Consider the following 24,890-nt stretch of genomic DNA (forward strand, 5'->3'; position numbering starts at 1 on the left):
TCTCTTAGTGCAATAAAACAGCCATCTAAATTGGCTCGAGTGGCGGGTCCTAGTGTTTGAAAGAATCTGAGAGCTGCATCGCGAAGGTACAATTGTAGAAAGTTCGGCTGTTGTGCGTTGTTTATTCCTGAAACTGCTAAAAACCCTCGAAAAAGGTTTTCAAATTCATTGAAGTCTTCCTCTTCTGTTCCAAAGTATGGCTTTACTCTGATTTGCGCGTGCGCCATTGCTAACGATCACAGGGCGTCCCTAACTATTACTATGCAGCACAAGGATAGCACTAGATGAAATATAGTAAAATATCACCGATGATTAAACTTACTGGTTTTAATCAGTTTTAGTTCACCTGTTCTGTTTTTAGGCTTCCCATTTCAAAGTATCACTGTTTTCATCTACTGTTGTTACTCTTCTACTGGTCTCCACTGTCATCTGAAAGTCGCTTGCTCATTTTCTGCCTCTGAGGGTTGTTCTCTTAGAATTGAAGTCTCACACTTGAAGGAGTTGTAAAATTTAAAAGAATAACTGTGAAGTTGATTAGAATAAATTTAATAAACGAATTAACTATTGAATAACAAAATGGAATAGTGTTTTTGTCAAGTCAAAATGAGCTTCTCTTTATCCATTTAATTGCGGACTCAAGGTTTTTCTGGTTATCAAAGGAAATAGTTGCAATTACTTCTCTTTTTGTAATAGTAAGGCCAAGGAAAAAAATAACAAGTTGTTGTTCATCTACAAAAACATAATGAACTTCTGCGGACCTCTAATTTATGTGGATTACCAAAACTGATTAGATATATTGAAAATTTTATTTCTTCAATTCCTGTTGTGAAACATAATTTTTCAAGAAATTTTTCAAACATAATAGCGATCAAATTTTCTCAAAGCATTTTGTTCGTAATATAACTGTCGCCGCTCCAGTCACCATCTAATAGCCTGTTTAATTGTAAAAGGAATATCCTACTTTCAGGACAAGTGAGGCTTATGAGAAGGGAGCGGGCAAGGAAAATTCGAAAAGCTAGGGCCGACAGTTACAGTACAAAAAGGAGATCTTTAGTTTCGCTTTACTGAGAGAAAAGAAAAGACTTTGTTGCAGCTTAATTTTCTTCGTCTTCAAGCGCTCTCTGAGAGTTTTATTTTTCTCGCTGTTGATTTTATAATCAAATAAACAAGGCATATGTATATTAGCTTTACAATACTTCTTTACAACATACACTCCGGGTATAAATTTGTATAGTAAATACACTCTAGTAGTTAGTACAGGAAATGAGGTTTACTTTAAGCATTGAGGTTTGTTGATTAGAAAAAGTTTACAACAAATAAAGCCGTATATAGAAAGACAAATATATATACCATATAAAGACATTTTTCCATGGGATAATACCCGAATTTAATTTGGGGTATTACATCTACCAAGCTTCAGATGGAGGAGGGGGTCAAACGCTAAGAACCACCCTTCACAACATGAATCTATGTCTCCAAAACAGTTTCAGTTGATCGCACACTTAGAGTCTAGTAAAAAAGAAAGACTCTGAGAGAACTTAATGCCCTCCTGATGTTCCCTGTTTATCTCGTCTTTTAGAACGAAATGCCAAAGAGTCAGCACAAAATAGGTGAAGCAAAAAATTGCATTAAAAAGCCAAGAGGACTAATGTAATTGCCACGAATTCGTTTGAGAGTAATTAAGAACTCCGATAGATAATTTCGCAGCATCAGAACACATCATGATCTCAAAATCAAAACTAGGGATAGAAAAAGGGTTAAAAAGTGATCGAAACAATACACAAAACATTTACAAGCGTTATTAACTACCTCGGCGGGGGCATTGAACAAAATAAAAAATGGATATTCACTTGCAACTCATATTATCTGCAGTTTTCCTACTTTCAAAAGGTTGCTGGATTAATCCTAAGGCCATTGCAGTACAAATACCATTATAAGGGTGGTGGGTCTATATTTTAGTGAGAGTATGATGGAAGGAAAACTAAAATTGAAAACTAAAAGCTCAGGGTATTGTCTTACCATTGACAAGTGTTTGAAGCTTGTCTTGACCTGAGCAGTAACTGTTTGTTCATTCACGTTACTACTTCCCTCTCCCCCATCCACATTAGCCAGTGCCCTCTGGACAACACTTTCAATCAGACCAGCCTAAAACAATTGATCATCTCATTGAGCATACTCATCTCATTCAAGACAGGTATCGCCATTTGAGAACTCTATGCCTCAGAGCTTCTAGCGATTCAATTTTTCAGTCTCCGTGAAAAAAAATGCAGCAAACAATAAAAAAGCAAATTAAGACAGGCCTTATGCTATCCATCAATAACTCCACCGTCAAAACTTCTGCAAAAAATCTATTCTCCGCCGACCCGGACTCGAACCAGGGACCTAAGGATCTCAGCATACTCTACAGTCCTCCGCTCTACCAACTGAGCTATCGGCGGATGCTTTTGCCAATCCGTCGACAGAATCTATCGTTCAGTCTATTCAAGATCCCATCTCAGCAAGTTACTGATGCCTACCAAAATTTGGCCCATAACGGATACCCATGAAGCATAAAAACAGAAACATTTTCCATCTCATAGCACTCGTTATCACTGAGTGATACAAACGCTTACAACTGCTTTGCATAGTTTGAAAGCATTGAAATGATTCCAAATGATCCATGACAGCATGCGAGAAAAGTCCGAAAAATCCTAATGAATAAAAAAAAATGAAGACAGCTGCTGCAAGCGACTGCATCTTTTTGTTGAACGTTTCACTTCACACATGTTTTCCGATTTTTTCGAACTAAACTTGAAAATTGGGATACAAAACGAGTAAAAAACAACTAACCTCTTGGAAAAATCCTTAGACGTCTTAAGGTAAGCTTCTTGCTCGATATAATTTCTGCTGTGTTTTTGAAATCACCGCTGACGACGAACTTAAAAGTTGACCAGAAGAAAAAATCAAAAAATTTTTTACCTAAAAACATTCTCTCAAGAGTTTATCGCAAAAGATTACAGATGCCCAGCAATAAAAGGAACACAAAATGAACGTTCGAAAATTAATTCCATGGCGAAAATAAACAGAAAGAAAAATTCAAAAACTTTAATGTAAAAACAGGCCTCTAAAACAGGTGAACAAGAAGTAACTGATAGTATTGCAAAATGCAGAATAAAATTGCCAGAAAGTAGCCGCCGATGACCTGCTTTGACGCACATTGGGATCGAAATAGAAGAAAACACCAAAGCAATAGAAATTTAAATAATTCTTCTTGTGTCAAAGAGCTTTTTTTTGGTATGCAAATTCTGCCTATTCGATTCCAAAACAACATTTGATTCAGCTTGTAAACTGAAGGCTATTAAGCGTAATACTAATGCCTGCTAGCATTTGCTGTAATGAATTTTGATAGCCCAATCCACTATGACAATGACCAGGCTTTAAATATTTATCCCGTTTCTTTCGACTTTGAGCGTAATAATTACATTACTTTATTCAATAAGTGAAAAAAAAATTGAAATCTGTTTAATTGAAACAGTGAGTGAGGCATGCGAAAACAACGTGAAATGCGTGACTTATGTAAAACGAAAAACGTGATCAAGTTAAAGTGAAAAAAACATCACAGAACAAGTCCTGATATAATTCAAATGATATAATTTTCATTGACCGAACAAAAGATTAGACCTAAAATGCACAAAAAATGGATTGGGAAAAACCACTTAGAAAAAATCCGATAAAAAATTGAAAGCAAAAACGAAAATTAAATTGCCGCATGTGAACAAAAAAACCGCCAGAGAGAATCCGAATTTTTGTTTCCAACGCCGTTTTTTCACACAATTTTGAAACGACTACAAAACGACACAAAAACTAAAAAACATCTTTCATGTAGAGAAAACGGAGGTAAAGGAAAATATAAGCTACAAAATCAAATATTTTCGGTAAAATTTTTTACAAAATTTAGATGCAAATTCTGCGGAAATTGCCCGTATGCTACTTCCCGAACCAAATTTAAAAATACGGTTTTAAATACTTCTGTTCAAGCATTGACCTACCCAACATCTTGATTTATATAATAAAAAAGCAACAAAAAAAGAAAAATAATTGAAAACTATTATTACTTTCAGGATTCCGGTAACAGCTCTGAGTATCTCTGAATAAACGATTAAACAGTGACAAGTAGCGCAAAGCACAAAATCTGATTAAAAAGGCAATAAGCAAAAAAACAGACGGAAATCTGTCGGAATTACTGCATCATCTTTACAAATTAACTCAAAATAAAAAGCAGCCAAAACAACTAGAAAAATTAATTTGAACCATAGACCTCCACAAATGTTATTAAAATTCAAAGAAAACAAAAGCGTTAAAATCAACTTGAACTAAAAAAGATCTGGCAAGAATTAATTACCTTTTTAATATTACTAGAGCACATAAAACCAAGAAAAATCAATTGGAGCAAAAGCTGTATTTAAACGCTCAAAAAACAATAGGCAAGACATACTAGGCTAAAAATCTTGTTGAAAAAACTAAACACTGCAAAGAATTTGCAAAAACATTAAGAACAATTTTTTGATTTTTTGTTATTGCCAATTTTCTCGAGAAAAATTCGTTTAGTACCAACAAAACTGTAATCACTTGGTACCTAAAGACTGCTTAGGCAATGACCTCCTATTCAAATCACACTTTAAATAGTGAAAAAACAAAAGGCGAAAACGGTAACATTTGCCTAAAAATCAGCGAACTACATGAAAACCATCCAAATTATCATAAAACTCATTAATTACCACAAGTCGTCAAACCCCTATCAACAAATGCCTAAAATTAATATAATATGATCAAACCTCTTGCATAAAAAATGCAAAACTGCTTTTAAAAGCCGTTGCCAAGAAAAATCAATTGGAGCAAAAGCTGTATTTAAACGCTCGCAAAAGCACGTTGCGAAAACAATGTGAAATGCGTGACTTATGTAATACGAAAAACGTGATCAAGTTAAAGTGAAAAAAAAAAACAACAGAACAAGTCCTGATATAATTCAAATGATATAATTTTCATTGACCGAACAATAGATTAGACCTAGAATGCACAAAAAATGGATTGGGAAAAACGACTTAGAAAAAATCCGATTAAAAAAATGAAAGCAAAAACGAAAATTAAATTGCCGCATGTGAACAAAAAAACCGCTAGAGAGAATCTGAATTTTTGTTTCCAACTCCGTTTTTTCACACAATTTTGAAACGACTACAAAACCACAGAAAAACTAAAAAACAAATCTTTCATGTAGAGAAAACGGAGGTAAAGGAAAATATAAGCGACAAAATCAAATATTTTCGGTAAAAAATTTTACAAAGTTTAGATGCAAATTCTGCGGAAATTGCCTGTATGCTACTTCCCGAACCTTATTTAAAAATACGGTTTTAACTACTTCTGTTCAAGCATTGACCTACCCAACATCTTGATTTATATTATAAAAAAGCAACAAAAAAAGAAAAATAATTGAAAACTATTATTACTTTCAGGATTCCGGTAACAGCTCTGAGTATCTCTGAATAAACGATTAAACAGTGACAAGTAGCGCAAAGCACAAAATCTGATTAAAAAGGCAATAAGCAAAAAAAACAGACGGAAATCTGTCGGAATTACTGCATCACCTTTACAAATTAACTCAAAATTAAAAGCAGCCAAAACAACTAGAAATATTAATTTGAACCATAGACCTCCACAAATGTTGTTAAAATTCAAAGAAAACAAAAGCGTCAAAAACTAAAAAAAATCTGGCAAAAATTAATTACCTTTTTAATATTACTGGAGCACATAAAGCCAAGAAAATTCAATTGGAGCAAGAGCTGTATTTAAACGCTCAAAAAACAATAGGCAAGACATACTAGGCTAAAAGACTTGTTGAAAAGACAAACAACTGCAAAGAATTTGCAAAAACATTAAGAACAATTTTTTGATTTTTTGTTATTGCCAATTTTCTCGAGAAAAAACCGTTTAGTACCAACAAAACTGTAATCACTTGGTATCTAAGGACTGCTTAACAATGACCTCCTATTCAAATCACACTTTAAATAGTGAAAAAACAAAAGGCCAAAACGGTAACATTTGCCTAAAAATCAGCAAACTACATGAAAAACATCCTAATTATCATAAAACTCATTAATTACCACAAGTCGTCAAACCCCTATCAACAAATGCCTAAAATTAATATAATATGATCGAACCGCTTGCATAAAAAATGCAAAACTGCTTTTAAAAACCGTTGCCAAGAAAAATCAATTGGAGCAAAAGCTGTATATAAACGCTCAAAAAACAATGGGCAAGTCATACTAGGCTAAAATACTTGTTGAAAAAACAAAAACTGCAAAAAATTTGCAAAAACATTAAGAACATTTTTTTGATTTTTTGTTATTGCCAATTTTCTCGAGAAAAAACCGTTTAGTACCAACAAAACTGTAATCACTTGGTATCTAAAGACTGCTTAGCAATGACCTCCTATTCAAATCACACTTTAAATAGTGAAAAAACAAAAGGCGAAAACGGTAACATTTGCCTAAAATTCAGCAAACTACATGAAAACCATCCAAATTATCATAAAACTCATTAATTACCGCAAGTCGTCAAACCCCAAAAATGCCTAAAATTAATATAATATGATCAAACCTCTTGCATAAAAAAATCAAAACTGCTTTTAAAAGCCGCATGTATTTCAATAAAATATCAGCGAAACATTCACTAAAGCTGTTTATCAAATTATGTTTTAAAAGCGGTGGCGCTTCGTTGGAAAAATTAATGAATTCATTATTTGCAAATGGTAGCAAGAAAATCAACGTGTAATCAAAGTATCCGAAGTCATCGAAGGCGGTCTTAACATGCCTCTGACACAGTTTGCGCATTAAAAATCTTAAACCATTGAGGTACCTCTTAGTGCAGGGAAAGCTCAAGTAGAATTGGAACAAAATCCGATAATCGAAAACATGAAGCGAGAAAATCTGAAACTGAATACAGGTGAATTGTTGGAAAACAGTAATTGAATCGGAAAAAGATATAGTTGACATAGACATGGAAAACCTCTGCCTCTAAAAAGTAGCGTTGCGTTGAAAAAACTTTGCGTTCAGAAAAGTCCATTTTCTCTATGAATTCCATGAGCAATGAAGGAAACCCAGCAAACTTCCCTCTACATGGACATGTGGCTTGCGTTCTAGGTTGCACAAAGGGCATTCATACTCACCTGTGACAAAAAAACTTTTTGACGATCCATATATATTCAACTGTATATTAAAACTTTGCTGTGTGAAACCTTTGCAAACCAAAGTAAGGGAACTGAAAAGGATGCATGGCATGAAATCAATGCGAACAAACTTTCATTGAACAGAATTTGAAAGCCTTTCTGCGGTAAGCAAAACTTCATCTCATTCAAAGTCCCAAGTCAATAGCAGAAGCCATTAAATATGTAGAACAGATCAAAAAGCTGGAACGCGAAAAGCGCATCCGTATGTAGAAAACAACACCTAACCTGCTAGTATTTTCCGCAGTTCCTCCCGCCATGAAATCCAACAGGAAAATAGCAGGTACACTGATTGATCAAAAGGAAGATTCTTATGCAGATATCACAACAAAGGACTATAGGCTTCGCGCTGCTGCAGAGCTCAATTATATGCATTCGGTGTCAAGACATTTTACCCAAGTCCATTTTACCCAATGCCATTATACCCAATGTCATTTTACCCAACCTGCCATTTTACCCAATGCCAACTTACCCAATTTACCTTGTTAAAATTATCAGAACGACTCTTTAGCCGACTATATAATTTAATGCCCGTGGGACTTGATATGAAACTATCACAACCGAACATTGGATTATATCGTCTACAACCGTTTTTAAACATTCTTGTAATACCGACTGCAAAAATTGCAATCGGATAATTGAACGAAAAGATCAAAGAGCATTGGGTAAGTTGGTATTGGGTGAAATGGCACGTTGGGTATAATGGCATTGGGTAAAATAGAATTGGGTAAATTGTCATGTAAGCATGCATTCGCGGTTTCCTCGGAAAGTCGATAGTGCCAAAGCCTCGGCAGGAACGCTCGTTAATAAAAGCAGACCACTACAATATAAAATAATAAACAGTGCTGTTTTGGTGCCAAATATGGTCTTCCAGAATGGCTGTTAGCTTATATATTTCATCTCGACAATTTCTGGAGATTATTATCTCTTGTTTCTGCTATTGACAATTAACTGCACTCAATAATAATCTGACCTCAGTGACAGCCCCATGTAGGAGAACTTCCTCACATATGAGCTCACTCAGCTGTCCCTTGTCCTTTCCAACTGCACGCACCAATGAGGCCACTCTCATCCGACACAAAATTGAGTTCTCATTCGCTGTGTACCTGAACACAAATATGCGCTTTTATGTTATGTGTTTCAAAATAGTAAACAATCTTCCATGCTTGGGCAACAATATTCTGTAAGATGACTGCTTTACGAATTTTGGCGTAGAGTCGGGGAACTCAAATACAAATTACCCCCAATTTTGCTTCAATTCTATATGCAAAAGCGACATTCTTCAGTTCGTGGATGTTCAGGGATCCATTGAAAATGCTTGAAAATGGAATGCGAAAATCATTGTCAACTTTACCTCTAATAATTCCAGATCATCTAGGTTTCAAAAAGTTTCCGTATCATTCTTTCGGATGTCCTTTTAACAAACTTCTGCAGCTTCGACAAATTTTTCACATTGTGATACATCGCTTACCTAATCCCCCTGTAGTCACTGTTGTCCCACGACACAATTCCATGTCTCACAAGAACCGAGAGATACTTCCTCGGATTGCGCAACTTGGAGTGGACACAAATCTGAGGCAATGTCAATGGACCACAGTCGAGCAAAGTGCATCCAACTCTGGCAGTCATGGGTCCGAAATGCTCAGTGAGCACACATCGACATAGTTCAATCACATCGTAGCTCATTGCGTTCAAATGTCAGCTTGTTAGGAACCGTTTCCCTATTAATTTTACTGCTACAATTTTCAGCTTCTAATTGATATTCGGGAATATGTCTAAGCAGATTTCATGTCTGTAGAAATCTAATCAGACCAGCAAAAGTTCTTCCAAAATTAACAATTAAAACCGTTCCTTGAACAAATAAAGAACACCTCCTAATAACAAACCTGGGTTCAATCTCACTTCGTTCTAATACTGCTAATGGTCCGTTAATCTCAATTTGAGCGCTAGCAAGAAACCTTAATTTTTAACATTGTTGTCAAAATAGTAGACATATCAACTACAATGTCCAAAATTAGTCTGAATCTAAATTACCATTTCGGTACATTTTCTTTCGCAAGTCGTACAATTACGCTTGAATTCGGTAAAAAAAAATCGATTCGATGAGAAACTAGAACTTCAGAATCGACTTGACAGAAGAAAACTTATCAAGCACTGAAACTAAAACCACATCAAATTTGCCGATTCGTTAGCTGCTAAATGACCCAAACGCCTGGAAACAGTTCCTACTAATGCGCATAAGACTGATATCGATCTTCACAATAGAAGTTTTCAGTAACAATCTTCAGCTCAAAAATGGCAGCTTTTGACTTGCCATATTGTGAACGTATTCAATACATCACATCCAACATTTCACAAAAGTCAATCTGAAACAAAAACAATTTCAGAAAACAATGTTAAAAATATGTTTAAAATAATGTTTGTTTAAACATAGCCGGCATATTGCCGGAAAATAGCCGCGATAGATGCTTGTGGCTATGAACACCAGTCCTCTAATAGACCACTAGAATTTTAGGGTTAGATTCGGACTGTCATTTTAAATGAGACACATAAGCTCTATAAGGAGGAAGCCCTAATAGGGCTTTTCAAAATATTCGAAATAAAAAACTCGATGCTCTAATAATCAAGAATTAGGGTATGTTTGGCTCTACTTATATGCACACTATTGAGTAAAGAAATCATTTTATTGAGTGTGGTAAGTCACGCAATTGACCTAAAAAACGCGGTATGCAGGGTAAGGCGAAAAAAAATCTGTTAGATGAAGTAAAAAACATAGCAGGACAAGTCATAATGAATTGAGAAAACTATTCAAAAAATCAGATCAGAAAATGAAAAAAAAAAACAGAAAATGAAAGAAAAATGCCTAGAATGAACTATGAATGGATCGGGAAACCCAATTAGAAAAAAATCCAATCCAAAAAACTGAAAAAAAGTAAAAACTAAAGTGAAATTGCCGCATGTGAACAAAAAAACCACAAGCCAGAAAGCGAATTTTGGTTCAAACACCGTTTTCTCACTCTGCTTTAAAATTAAAGCAAAAAAATAACGCCGCAAAACCACTCGCTTTTTTTGCTCCACTTCCTGTGTCAGCGTGACCAAAATTACTACTCCAAATTGACTTCAAATATCATGAAAACGTGTGAACTGATCTTTAAAGAAGACAGCGCCCCAATACAATTCAAATTCTTTGAATTGTAAAAAAATTAGAAGCGCAATAGTAGCCGCCTGGAATTGCTGACGCGGCTATTTAAAAAAAATGAATTTCAAGCACTTAACTCTAACCATCTGGTTATATTTAATTTACATAATTTGCATTTAAAAAGTCAATAGAATGATATTTTCAATAGCTTACTGTTTATATATTTGACATCAAAATTAAATCTTTCTTTTCCTTTCTTTATGCATTATTTTTCATGAATATTACAAGATAAACGACATCAAGTACTGCTGGAATTTCACGCTTAGAAAACGTGACCTCAGCTTCTGCGGTCGACCCCTTTATTCATTAATTACTTATTATTCACAAGGCAACCTTACCATTCAACAAGGCATAACAAAAAAAAGTTCTATCTAGGTAGTGGGAAACGCGTTTTTCCATAAAATAAACGTCTTCCAATATACCTCGTTCAAGAGCTACTCTCAGAAATTTTTCAAATCACATGCCCAAACAAATTAACAGATGGAGGTTTAATACTGTCATTCAAAAAATTTCATACCTGTAATAGTTTCCCACATTATTTATCGAAGTTTCAAGCTTTTCCGAGCAGGTTGGAGAAAACAACAAAAATTATGGGATCTGTTGTACCCCCCGCTAAGCATACAGATTCTCCAGGCCATCAACATTCAAAATTTCTTCCTTTAGAGACTACCAACGGTGATCTAGGTTGATAAATCATGATAAAAAACAAATGAAAAACAATAAATTAATCAGAATCAGAAAAACCTCTTTTCAAAAAAATAATTCGATAGCTGACAGGAGGGACTAAAGAGACTGAAAAAGAATTCAGATGGGAGAACTAAGTTAGAATGAGACTCGTTTGATTTTATGTATGATGTGGAATTTTTCTCCATTGATCATTAGGGATATATAGACGATAAGTCACGAGTAAAAGGGGCAAAAAACAAAACCTAGAAAAATTAGCCTTTTGTTTGAACCTCCAATGTAATGGGGGTTAGGAATTTTACACCAGCCCTACTTTTTTGTTTGGCCGTGTCAATTTTGGACGACAAACATCTTTTGCGGAGAGATACAAATGTAGGATAATTAGTATGCCCTTGAAAAACTGAATTAATTGTTATAAAGATGAACAATTAATTTCGTTAATTTCTCGAGCAAATATTGAGCTTTAAAATTTTTACACAAGCCGTCATTTTCACCTTTTAACTACGAATATTAGATATCTAAAAATTAAAAAAATTAATAGACTTTATTCTTTTTTAAAACTTACGTATAGTATTTATTTTATCACTGATAGATAGAGTAATTGCTCAGACTCTAAAATCTATACAGAGGCTAGGAACATTATGCTATCCTGACTCTGGAATCCCGATCAGCCAAAATAAATTTTGGTCGATCGATATCTTTTCCTGAGACAAACAGAAGGGTTAAAAAAGGAACAGTTAAAAGCACGTATAAAACTGGATCAATCTGTTTATTGATTTTGCGCACTTTGTTATTTTTTCTCGAGTTTTCACTTTCGTTGCCCATTCACGCCTCACATTTGCGTAAGAAAATTCAAATTTCAACTTTTATTAAGCCAATCGTTTTGACCCTATCTAGAAAATTTAGCCATTGTAGTTTAGTTCCTTCTGAGAACACTTAACAAACATCACATATGAAGTTCCATGCAAAAATGAAAAGTCGCGACTTAACGCAAACCTTTGTTGAAAAAAAATTACCAATTTTCATACATTCTATAAATTGCTTGCCAAAAGATTGAGAATATTAATAGAACTCAATTATAAGACAAAAAATTTTCAAAATAATTTCCAGGTATTCCAAAAGCATGCCCTGTAGTTTTCTATTTATAAAATGATTCAGAAATTCTTCTTGAATTTCTGATTTCAAATTTTTTAAAAAACACGACGTCTCAAACTAATTGATCAATCATCATCAGCTTATTTTCATCAAACTAAAACGATAGAGCTGCAGCCAAAAAACGATGCGTGCATTGGAGAAAAAAGCCAGATATGTTGCAATAATCTTAAGTCTTTCAAGCTACAATTGAGAAAAGAGCTGTCAGATTGCAAGAAAATAGCCTCAAAAGCTTTGTAGATCTCCTGTCTCGAAACAATCAACATAAACAGACTAATGAAGAACTTTTTATTAAATGCTGAGATGTTATATTTTGATTCGGATTCTGTTTATATCACTGCTACTTTCAATAGCTGCACTCGAAAAACTTTCAATTAGAGTGACACACATTCATTTGACCTTATCTCTTTGAATTAAAGTAACGAAGTCATTTTCAGAGTGAGTCCTTTTTGCGAGAGTCCTGACCCACAATTCAAAGAATTTTCGTTGACTAAACAAATAAGGAGACCTAGAATGGACTAAGAATGGACTAGAAAACACATTAAGAAAACGGTCAGATAAAAAAACAGTAAAAACGCCGAAAAACCACTCGCCTTTATCCTCCAATTCTTGTATCGGTGTGACCATATCAAAGACCATTGCTTCAATTTGACTTCAAAAATCATGAAAACGTGTGAACAGATCTTAAAAAAACACAACAGGACAAGCTCTGAAAAAAATCCAAAGAAATGAATGAAACACAAAAACTACTGGACGTTACTAGCAGACCAATTGAACAACGCCAGTCAAACGGTGTAAAGTAGTATCTCAAATTCAAAGAAATACAGAAACAATAGCATTCAAAGTGTACACTTTTAGGGTCAGTCTGGCGCCAAAAATTTTCAAACAAAAACTTTTGTGATAAAGTTCATGTATAGATAGAGTATTAAGCTCAAAACGGTTGACTACTTGAACTCAGAAAACCTCTGAAAATGACAAATCAATCCAAAAACTTCAAACAGAAAAACGAAACTCATTGAAAATTTGTCCAAAAAATGGTCTTCAAAACCAATAGTTTTATGCTAAAACCTGCATAGCATTCAGTTTGCATGCTAGCAGAGATCTTGCTGCACATAAGAAGCAAGAGCAGAATAAACTAATTAGAAATTAACAAAGATTAAAGAAAATTTGCACAAGTTGTTAACGTTAATCTGCACAAAACCAAAAATTATGCCTCTGAAAAAATGCATATTATTACCAGCAAAAACATTTACAAAACTTGATGGTCCCCACAGACCAAACACTAAAAATGCTAAAAATTTTGAATATGCAGATTTTTTTAAAAACTGAAAAATTTATGAAAATAACAACTTAAACAGCATTTCATCGGCACTAAAATTATCCAGTATTCCATCGTCAATCACATTATAAATTCATTGGTCCATAAAGATTAAAAACCTATGAGATGAAGAAAGAAATTCAAAGAACTCAATAAAAAATTACAAATTCCAGCAAAAACAAAAAAATGAAAGATTGTATGTTTAAAAGCACTTTCTGTCTCTAGAAACTATTGACTAAACCATCCTCCATCTCATAAAATATGCGCTAGCTCCTGAAGAATGAAAACTTCTAAAATGACAAAAAAAATTGAAAAAAACTTGACAAAAATTGCAAACTTTATTGAAAAGACGCCAAAAATCGTGAAGCACTTGAAACTACTAAAGCCAGCTGAGGGCTTCTAACGAATTTAGATGCCCACTGAGCGTTATCTCTTTATCCCGTTTTGAAAGCTAAAGGCCATAGAAAAATAGGTGAACACAACTTACAAAAAAGAAAAAGGTAGAGTATTAGTACAACCCAAATTCTTTCGGCTGTAAAAAAGACAGCGCCCCAATACAATTATTTAAAATACATATACCAAAGAGAAGACCAATAATAGCCCCAGCTATCGCTTTGCAGCTATTAAAAACAACATAATACATTGGTCTTTCCCGGCCAAAAACAAAAACAAGAGAGCAAAACCGTGAACGAAAGGTACATTTTTAGCCGTTTTTGCTCTTCTGTTTTGGAAAACTGAGTTAATGTTTTTCAAGAAAAAATATGAATGACAAGGTAATTTTTCTCAACTCTATTGAAATTCTTATTTCAACGTAAAATACTTACTTTGGGAACAGCATACTCCAAAGTGCCTTAAAAACCATTAAATAGCTACAAAATCGCAGCAAAAAGTGGGAGTTGAACATTTTATTTTGCAATGAACATACGCAAACCTTTTCCTACAGCAAAATCATTCAGATCAAACGCTAATTTTTTCTGCAGTTTCCGTCAGCTTTTCAATTTTATAGTTTAAGTGTTGTCAGGTGCAGAGGAAATAATTTAGTGGATCGAAGTAATCTTTTCAAAATTGCAAAAAATTAGTTGCCATCGATTTTCCTACTGTGTTATCTGTTACAAATGATATTCCAAACATCCGTAAACTTTCTTGGCAGCAATTGCATTGTTATATTTTGTACTAATAATCAAGTTCTTTGAAACAATTTGATTGCTTGGCCGCATAAATAAGTTTAAAAAAAACAGAATTGTTGGCTAAGTATTGACAAAACTCTTTGCTGCAACCACACCTGAAAATGGTCAGTTTCGAACCAAATTGAGGTAGCTAACCATTTTTCTCACAGATTTTTGAAGACTATATTATACATTTGTGCATATGTTTGAAGACAGCTTTTACGTTGGAATATAAATGATTATAGGTGGTTTAGAACGTAATGTGTAGACCGTTTTGTACTAATAATCAAACTCTTTGAAACAATTTGCTTGCTTGGCCGCATAAAAAAGTTAAGAAAAACAGAATTGTTGGCTAAGTATTGACAAAACTCTTTGCTGCAACCACACCTGAAAATGGTCAGTTTCGAACCAAATTCAGGTAGCTAACCATTTTTCTCACAGATTTTTGAAGACTAAATTATACATTCGTGGATGTGTTTGAAAACACAGCTTTTACGTTGGAATATAAATTATTATAGGTGGCTTAGAACGTAATGGGCGGACGCACATATTTAACAATCCCCATTGTTATGTATTTGAAATCATCCACTTTCATTTTAGAAAAAGCGCTGAGACCAAGATATGATCTGGAAGATAAAATTCTGATTGCCGAAAAGTTGCAAAAAAAGGAAATTTTGATGATAATTAATCTTTGAATTTTCACATTCTATCATTTAACCTGACCACAATGAAGATTTTGCCTTCATAGTTTCCAAAAACAATGAAGGGTAAAAAAATGGCCATGGTGCCAAAATGCCACTTTGCGAGCAGTACATTGAACTAAGTAGAAAGAGAGTTCTTGTAAAAATTGTTAGTGTCAACTATTAGATGGAAGTTTTATTCGTAAAAAGTGACATGCTTGGAATACCACATTTGGGTTGCTCATGACTTAAAATATACATAGAATTAGTCTCTTTTGTTGCAATGCGTTACTTTAGCAGTGATCGGTATATCTATTAACATTGCAGATAAAAATCGGATCTTTTCCGTTTGTGCCCCCCCCCCCCGCTACAGAGCACGTGCCATTATATAGTAAATCATTATGTATTAATATGGCACGTGTGTCTGGGGGTGCAGACAATAGGCGCCCACTAAGCTGGGGGGTACACAAACGGAAAACATCCTAAAAATCAAAAACAGGAATCAGTCAAACTAAAAAACAGCATTAAAAAGACTGAACTGATAGGACCAAAATTGTTACAAATTTTGTTTAGAATAACCCTGAACTGAAAACGAAATGATCACAACCAACATCGCTTCAGTTTGTCAAGCTCTCTCTTGTTGATTAGGAGCACTATTCAAAATTAGTGTATACCAGCAGTGAACCTGTCAACAGTCCTGCAGATATAAGTTTGAATTGAAGAGCTACAAGCCAGAAACGTTACTCTTTTCACTGAAGTGCGCTCAATTTTTCCTTAATCGTAGTTTGTTACCAAAGCTCGTATTTTGCTTTTATACAGCACGTGCGTTATTTTTAAGCAAGGTGAGTCACGCATAAATAGTACAAAACCAATTATTAACACTAAACAGGCACCCTTGTTGAAATATGATTCATTACACGCCAATTCTGATGAATCGAAAAAGTTGACATCGAAAACGCTATTATTATCATGGAAAAGCCCATGCGGCAGCTGCTATGACTCATGTTTCTGTGTGAATTGATATAAAACTATCATAACCGAAGGGGATTAACTATCCGTTTAATTAAGAGAAAAAAGTGCGTTTTATCCATCCTCCATCCTCCATCTCATAAAATATGCGCTAGCTCCTGAAGAATGAAAACTTCTAAAATGACAAAAAAAAATTGAAAAAAACTTGACAAAAATTGCAAACTTTATTGAAAAGACGCCAAAAATCGTGAAGCACTTGAAACTACTAAAGCCAGCTGAGGGCTTCTAACGAATTTAGATGCCCACTGAGCGTTATCTCTTTATCCCGTTTTGAAAGCTAAAGGCCACAGAAAAATAGGTGAACACAACTTACAAAAAAGAAAAAGGTAGAGTATTAGTACAACCCAAATTCTTTCGGCTGTAAAAAAGACAGCGCCCCAATACAATTATTTAAAATACATATACCAAAGAGAAGACCAATAATAGCCCCAGCTATCGCTTTGCAGCTATTAAAAACAACATAATACATTGGTCTTTCCCGGCCAAAAACAAAAACAAGAGAGCAAAACCGTGAACGAAAGGTACATTTTTAGCCGTTTTTGCTCTTCTGTTTTGGAAAACTGAGTTAATGTTTTTCAAGAAAAAATATGAATGACAAGGTAATTTTTCTCAACTCTATTGAAATTCTTATTTCAACGTAAAATACTTACTTTGGGAACAGCATACTCCAAAGTGCCTTAAAAACCATTAAATAGCTACAAAATCGCAGCAAAAAGTGGGAGTTGAACATTTTATTTTGCAATGAACATACGCAAACCTTTTCCTACAGCAAAATCATTCAGATCAAACGCTAATTTTTTCTGCAGTTTCCGTCAGCTTTTCAATTTTATAGTTTAAGTGTTGTCAGGTGCAGAGGAAATAATTTAGTGGATCGAAGTAATCTTTTCAAAATTGCAAAAAATTAGTTGCCATCGATTTTCCTACTGTGTTATCTGTTACAAATGATATTCCAAACATCCGTAAACTCTCTTGGCAGCAATTGCATTGTTATATTTTGTACTAATAATCAAGTTCTTTGAAACAATTTGATTGCTTGGCCGCATAAATAAGTTTAAAAAAAACAGAATTGTTGGCTAAGTATTGACAAAACTCTTTGCTGCAACCACACCTGAAAATGGTCAGTTTCGAACCAAATTGAGGTAGCTAACCATTTTTCTCACAGATTTTTGAAGACTATATTATACATTTGTGCATATGTTTGAAGACACAGCTTTTACGTTGGAATATAAATGATTATAGGTGGTTTAGAACGTAATGTGTAGACCGTTTTGTACTAATAATCAAACTCTTTGAAACAATTTGCTTGCTTGGCCGCATAAAAAAGTTAAGAAAAACAGAATTGTTGGCTAAGTATTGACAAAACTCTTTGCTGCAACCACACCTGAAAATGGTCAGTTTCGAACCAAATTCAGGTAGCTAACCATTTTTCTCACAGATTTTTGAAGACTAAATTATACATTCGTGGATGTGTTTGAAAACACAGCTTTTACGTTGGAATATAAATTATTATAGGTGGCTTAGAACGTAATGGGCGGACGCACATATTTAACAATCCCCATTGTTATGTATTTGAAATCATCCACTTTCATTTTAGAAAAAGCGCTGAGACCAAGATATGATCTGGAAGATAAAATTCTGATTGCCGAAAAGTTGCAAAAAAAGGAAATTTTGATGATAATTAATCTTTGAATTTTCACATTCTATCATTTAACCTGACCACAATGAATATTTTGCCTTCATAGTTTCCAAAAACAATGAAGGGTAAAAAAATGGCCATGGTGCCAAAATGCCACTTTGAGAGCAGTACATTGAACTACGTAGAAAGAGAGTTCTTGTAAAAATGTTAGTGTCAACTATTAGATGGAAGTTTTATTCGTAAAAAGTGACATGCTTGGAATACCACATTTGGGTTGCTCATGACTTAAAATATACATAGAATTAGTCTCTTTTGTTGCAATGCGTTACTTTAGCAGTGATCGGTATATCTATTAACATTGCAGATAAAAATCGGATCTTTTCCGTTTGTGCCCCCCCGCTACAGAGCACGTGCCATTATATAGTAAATCATTATGTATTAATATGGCACGTGTGTCTGGGGGTGCAGACAATAGGCGCCCACTAAGCTGGGGGGTACACAAACGGAAAACATCCTAAAAATCAAAAACAGGAATCAGTCAAACTAAAAAACAGCATTAAAAAGACTGAACTGATAGGACCAAAATTGTTGCAAATTTTGTTTAGAATAACCCTGAACTGAAAACGAAATGATCACAACCAACATCGCTTCAGTTTGTCAAGCTCTCTCTTGTTGATTAGGAGCACTATTCAAAATTAGTGTATACCAGCAGTGAACCTGTCAACAGTCCTGCAGATATAAGTTTGAATTGAAGAGCTACAAGCCAGAAACGTTACTCTTTTCACTGAAGTGCGCTCAATTTTTCCTTAATCGTAGTTTGCTACCAAAGCTCGTATTTTGCTTTTATACAGCACGTGCGTTATTTTTAAGCAAGGTGAGTCACGCATAATAGTACAAAACTAATTATTAACACTAAACAGGCACCCTTGTTGAAATATGATTCATTACACGCCAATTCTGATGAATCGAAAAAGTTGACATCGAAAACGCTATTATTATCATGGAAAAGCCCATACGGCAGCTGCTATGACTCATATTTCTGTGTGAATTGATATAAAACTATCATGACCGAAGGGGATTAACTATCCGTTTAATTAAGAGAAAAAGTGCGTTTTATGTCGACTGCGAATCAGTGGGTGAAATGATAGAGGATTTAAAAGATAGGGGTGAAATTATAGCGGGGCAAAAGAATAGGACTGAAAACATACGAGGTTAAAAGATACGGGTGATATGATAGAGGGGTTAAAGGATAGGGAAGAAATGATCGAGCGGTTAAAGCATACGGGTGAAACGATAGAGGGGTTAAAGGATAGGGGTGAAATGATAGGGCGGTTAAAAGATATGGGAGAATTGAAGGATAAGGGGGATCTCTTTAGTTGGCGGCTTAAGGGAAACGAACATTCATATTTCGAAAAACAGTTATGATATGTTTGCAGAAAAACTCTTTGTTTCAAGAAATGGATGATTTTTTTCAAAAAAGTCAAATTGTTATTATTTGTACTAAAAATCAAATTCATTAAAAGTTAAAAAATAGTATAGCTGATTTTTCTACTTAGGTGTTGACAGAACTGATTTTTGAAGTATAAATTATTATACATTTGTGGATATGTGCTTGAATATAAAGCTTTTACGCTGGATTAAAATTTATTGAAAAGCTGCTTTAGAACTTACCAAACCCCCTTGTTATGCAATTGAAATCATCCACTTTCATTCTAGAAAAAGCCTCTGAGGCCAAGAAATGGATCTGGGAGACTATATTCTGACCTCCGGAAAATTGCAAAAAGACGGCAAATTTTGATGGTAATTACTCCCTGAATTTTCACATTCTATAAGTTAGGCTGACCAAGAAAAGATTTTGCCTTCGTAGCTTACAATTATGAGTAAAATAAATGTCATGGTTTGAAATACTATCGCGTATCCAATAATGGTTCCATTAATTGATTAGCTGCGCATAAAAATTGCATGATATTGCGAGCCCTATATTGAACTACATAGAAAGAGTTGTTACAAAATGGTTAGCTGTCAAACAGCTCATCTAACTATAAGATGAGATTTGATTCGCAAAAATGTATATCCCTGCAATAATACATTTGGGTTGCTAAGAACTAACGTTAAATACAAATTATAGAATTCAGTTCTTTTTGTTGCCATGGTTTACATTATCGGTGTCTGGGATATCTAAAACTCTCAGATAAAAAAAATAAAAAAAAACTAGAATGAATCAAACTAAAAAAGCATTATAAAGACAGAACTGATAGGATCAAAACTGTTATAAATTTTGTTCAAGATTACTCTAAACTGGAAATGCAATCATCACATCCACCATCGCTTCAGTTTTTCAAGCGCTTTTTTTGTTGATTAACAGCACTATTCGAAAATAATGCATACCAGCAGTGAACCTGTCAACACTCCTGCAGCTATCAGTTTGAATTGAAGAGCTATAAGCCAGAAATGTTAGTTTTCACTGAAGTGCGCTCATTTTTTCCTTAATCGTAGTTTGTTACCTGAACTCATATTTTAGATTTGAATTGAAAGTGCGTTATTTTTAATCAAGCTGAGTCGCGCATAACATTAATAAACCAATTATTAACTCAAAACAGGCACCCTTGGTTGAAATATGATTCATTACACGGCAATTCTGTAGAATCGAAAAAGTTGACATCAAAAACGCTATTATTAGCATGGGAAAGCCCATGCCTCAGCTGCTATGACTAAGGTTTCTGTGTCAATTGATACAAAACTATCACATCCGAACGGGATTAACTATCCGCTTAATTATGAGAAAAAAGTGCTTTTTATGTCGACTGCGAATCGGTGGGTGAAATGATAGAGGATTCAAAGGATAGGGGTGAAATCATAGAGGGGCAAAAGGATAGGACTGAAAAGATACGAGGTTAACGGATACGGGTGATGGAAAGGGAAGAAATGATAGAGTTGTTAAAGCATAGGGGTGAAACGATAGAGGGGTTAAAGAATAGGGGTGAAATGATAGGGGGTTGAAAGATATGGATTAATTGAAGGATAAGGGGGATCTCGTTAGTTGACGGCTTAAGTGAAACCAACTTTCGTATTTTTAAAAACAGGTATGATAAGTTTGCAAAAAAAAGTTTGTTTCAAGAAATTGATGATTTTTTTTTTCAAAAAACTCAAATTGTTATATTTTGCACTAAAAATCAAATTCATTAGAAGTTAAATAACAGTATAGATGATTTTTCTAATTAAGTATTGACAGAACTCTTTGCTGCAACCACACCTGAAACTGGTGAGTTTCGAATCAAATTGAGGTAGCTAACCACTTCTCTTGCTGACTTTTGAAGACTAAATTATTATACATTTGTGGATATGTGTTTGAATATATAGTTTTTACACTGGATTACAAATTAACTGTCCGCTTAATTATGAGAAAAAGTGCTTTTTATGTCGACTGCTAATAAGCGGGGTGAAATGAAGTAAACCAACCTGAATTACTATAGGAAAAAAACTAACGCATCGCGTTATTAGTAAACAATTTCTGCATTGTCATCAAACCCTTTTTCTGAACGGAGCACAAAAAGCACAAAGCAGCATTAAAAAGATTGAACTGATAGGACCAAAATTGTTACAAATTTTGTTTAGAATAACCCTGAACTGAAAACGAAATGATCACAACCAACATCGCTTCAGTTTGTCAAGCTCTCTCTTGTTGATTAAGATCACTATTCAAAATAAGTGTATACCAGCAGTGAACCTGTCAACAGTCCTGCAGATATAAGTTTGAATTGAAGAGCTACAAGCCAGAAACGTTACTCTTTTCACTGAAGTGCGCTCAATTTTTCCTTAATCGTAGTTTGTTACCAAAGCTCGTATTTTGCTTTTATACAGCACGTGCGTTATTTTTAAGCAAGGTGAGTCACGCATAATAGTACAAAACCAATTATTAACACTAAACAGGCACCCTTGTTGAAATATGATTCATTACACGCCAATTCTGATGAATCGAAAAAGTTGACATCGAAAACGCTATTATTGTCATGGAAAAGCCCATGCGGCAGCTGCTATGACTCAGGTTTCTGTGTGAATTGATATAAAACTATCATAACCGAAGGGGATTAACTATCCGTTTAATTAAGAGAAAAAAGTGCTTTTTATGTCGACTGCCAATCAGTGGGTGAAATGATAGAGGATTTAAAAGATAGGGGTGAAATCATAGAGGGGCAAAAGGATAGGACTGAAAAGATACGAGGTTAACGGATACGGGTGATATGATAGAGGGGTTGAAGGAAAGGGAAGAAATGATAGAGTTGTTAAAGCATAGGGGTGAAACGATAGAGGGGTTAAAGAATAGGGGTGAAATGATAGGGGGGTTGAAAGATATGGGTGAATTGAAGGATAAGGGCGATCTCGTTAGTTGACGGCTTAAGTGAAACCAACTTTCGTATTTTGAAAAACAGGTATGACATGTTTGCAAAAAAAAGTTTGTTTCAAGAAATTGATGATTTTTTTTTTCAAAAAATTCAAATTGTTATATTTTGCACTAAAAATCAAATTCATTAGAAGTTAAATAACAGTATAGATGATTTTTCTACTTAAGTATTGACAGAACTCTTTGCTGCAACCACGCCTGAAACTGGTGAGTTTCGAATCAAATTGAGGTAGCTAATCACTTCTCTTGCTGATTTTTGAAGACTAAATTATTATACATTTGTGGATATGTGTTTGAATATATAGTTTTTACACTGGATTACAAATTAACTATCCGCTTAATTATGAGAAAAAGTGCTTTTTATGTCGACTGCTAATAAGCGGGGTGAAATGAAGTAAACCAACCTGAATTACTATAGGAAAAAAACTAACGCATCGCGTTATTAGTAAACAATTTCTGCATTGTCATCAAACCCTTTTTCTGAACGGAGCACAAAAAGCAGATAAGAAATTATTGAATTATCCGCCAAAGGATTTTTTCTTATAAATAAGAAGTTCCCTTCTTAGAAATCAAAAGAAAGCAACAAATATGTAATGTCTAGTCTATATCAGTTTATATTATTGCATTAGGATACACATATCTGTTTTCCAGATAAAACAATCAACGCAAAAATTGGTTCACCAATTGCCGAAAAAAGTTATCAATATGTTCTCACAGTAATTTCGCAACCATATCTTCAAGAGCATCTTCACTTTGAAGCCCCGTAACACGAGCAGTTTCCTTACCACTGTCAAAAACAATTAAAGTTGGCACTGCGTTTATTTTATGCTCCGTTACCATTTTCTCATTATCCGGATGATCAATGTCTAAAATAGCCAGACGGATCCGATCTGTGAATTTCTGTTCCAATTCTAGAAGTCGTGGAGTCAACACCTTGCAAGGACCACACCATTCTGCTTTGAAGTCAACAATTACAGGAATTTTGGATTCTTTTACATCCGTTTTGAACTCTTCTTGACTTCTGATGTACGATACAATGGTTTCTTTGCGAAGCAAATTCGTTCGAAGATTTCCTGATCGCAGAAAACGATTAACAAGATATTTCATTCTAATCTGAAGTATAAAAATAGAACATCACAAACAAAATTCGACAGGATCCAGATTCTGCTTTGGCTCACACACCTGTATTTCTATTTGAATTCAGCCCTTTTCCATTAAATTGTCTGAAACACTCACGCGCAGGTCATAAAATGACAGAACTCTGCACCGCCAGACTCCAGAACGCCAGATTATTGTTTATCAGTGGCGGCGTTTCAAACAAGCAAGCTTACGTGACTCAATTACAGCAAAGTTGAAAATCTGGCTGAAATGTTAAATTCTCGAGATGACGGTTCTCGATTTATAATAGATTCTCTCAGCATTTATTCAAGTCAGGAATTCTATAGATAACACCAGTGATTCGGGAATAGTTATCGAGTCAGATTTTAAAATTTTCTTACAAAAATCATCTTACAGGATAGCCGACAGGGGCTGCATCTGATGTATAGTTTACATGACTCTGCTTCAAGTCACAGAGAACTTAAGGTGAGGTTCGAGAAAATAAAACAGAAATTCGAAGTGACCACTGCAGAGTCGTGCAACCTTGCTTAAAACACTCACGTGCACATTTTAAAATAACGAAAGTCTGCGGTGCCAGAAGTTCTTACTTAGCCAGAAGTTGATTTCCGTTTTTTTAAAACTACATTTTCCGTCATTTTAAAACGTGAGCGTTCCGTGTTTTAAGCATGGTTACATGACCCTGCAGAATCCACTTTGAATTTCTGACTTAATATCTCGAACCGCTTCGCGATTCTCGATTAATGCCGGAAGTTCTCAGTGACTTCAAGCAGTGTCAAGTAAGCATTACTTAAAACACGAAACGAGCACGATTTAAAACGACAAAGTTCATGTAAGTCAAACTTCTGGCTAAGTATAAACAACCTAACGTCGGACAAATTGATCTTGAACAACTGTCCAGGAAAACAGTTAAGAAAGGGGCAGAGGCTAGAGAAACTTTAATGATGCAAACACTTCTAACTAGGGAGGGGATTGAACCCGCGACCTCTCGGATGATTCGCTCATATTAACAACTAATCTACACGGGTAACATACGGTCATCTCTTACCATTCGGGTTACTTCAGCAACAGACTTAATTTCTCAAAGTCACTCGAAAGTGAAATCAAAGGAATATTCTAGAAGAAAACGGTCACGCCAAATTTTGCATTAACACACGTTTACAAACATAACCAACTACCGTCGGAAGAATTACTCCCGAACGACTAATGGGAGTTCGAATCTATTGCAGCCTGCTTCCGACGGGGTAGTA

The 24,890-nt window shown here is 34.6% G+C and overlaps 2 protein-coding genes and 1 non-coding gene across 4 annotated transcripts in view; 1 reads left to right on the top strand and 2 right to left on the bottom strand.

Annotated features, from left to right (window-relative positions):
* The window catches only part of LOC142344479 (DNA-directed RNA polymerase III subunit RPC3-like), a 41,568-nt gene extending 31,948 nt beyond the window's left edge, over positions 1-9,620 (bottom strand). Inside the window, exons 1-4 of one of the 2 annotated variants that reach the window (XM_075396142.1) lie at positions 9,488-9,620; positions 8,730-8,960; positions 8,232-8,364; positions 2,020-2,145 (exon numbers count right to left, since the gene is read on the bottom strand). In XM_075396142.1, the coding sequence (XP_075252257.1) occupies positions 2,020-2,145; positions 8,232-8,364; positions 8,730-8,944 (474 nt within the window). In that variant the 5' untranslated portion in view covers positions 8,945-8,960; positions 9,488-9,620. Of the gene's footprint in view, positions 1-2,019; positions 2,146-8,231; positions 8,365-8,729; positions 8,961-9,486 lie in introns of both variants that reach the window. The other variant, XM_075396141.1, reaches the window with a different exon arrangement.
* Positions 1-24,890, top strand: part of LOC142344960 (uncharacterized) — a 266,838-nt gene that overhangs the window by 112,498 nt on the left and 129,450 nt on the right. The gene's annotated exons all lie outside the window — the stretch shown is intronic.
* Positions 2,355-2,438, bottom strand: Trnay-gua (transfer RNA tyrosine (anticodon GUA)). Its single transcript is given in 2 exon segments — positions 2,355-2,390; positions 2,402-2,438. It is a non-coding gene; the product is annotated as a tRNA-Tyr (tRNA).

Source organism: Convolutriloba macropyga, chromosome 8 (genome assembly GCF_964194025.1).
Source record: "Convolutriloba macropyga chromosome 8, txConMacr16.3, whole genome shotgun sequence".
Taxonomy (NCBI): Eukaryota; Metazoa; Xenacoelomorpha; order Acoela; family Convolutidae; genus Convolutriloba; species Convolutriloba macropyga.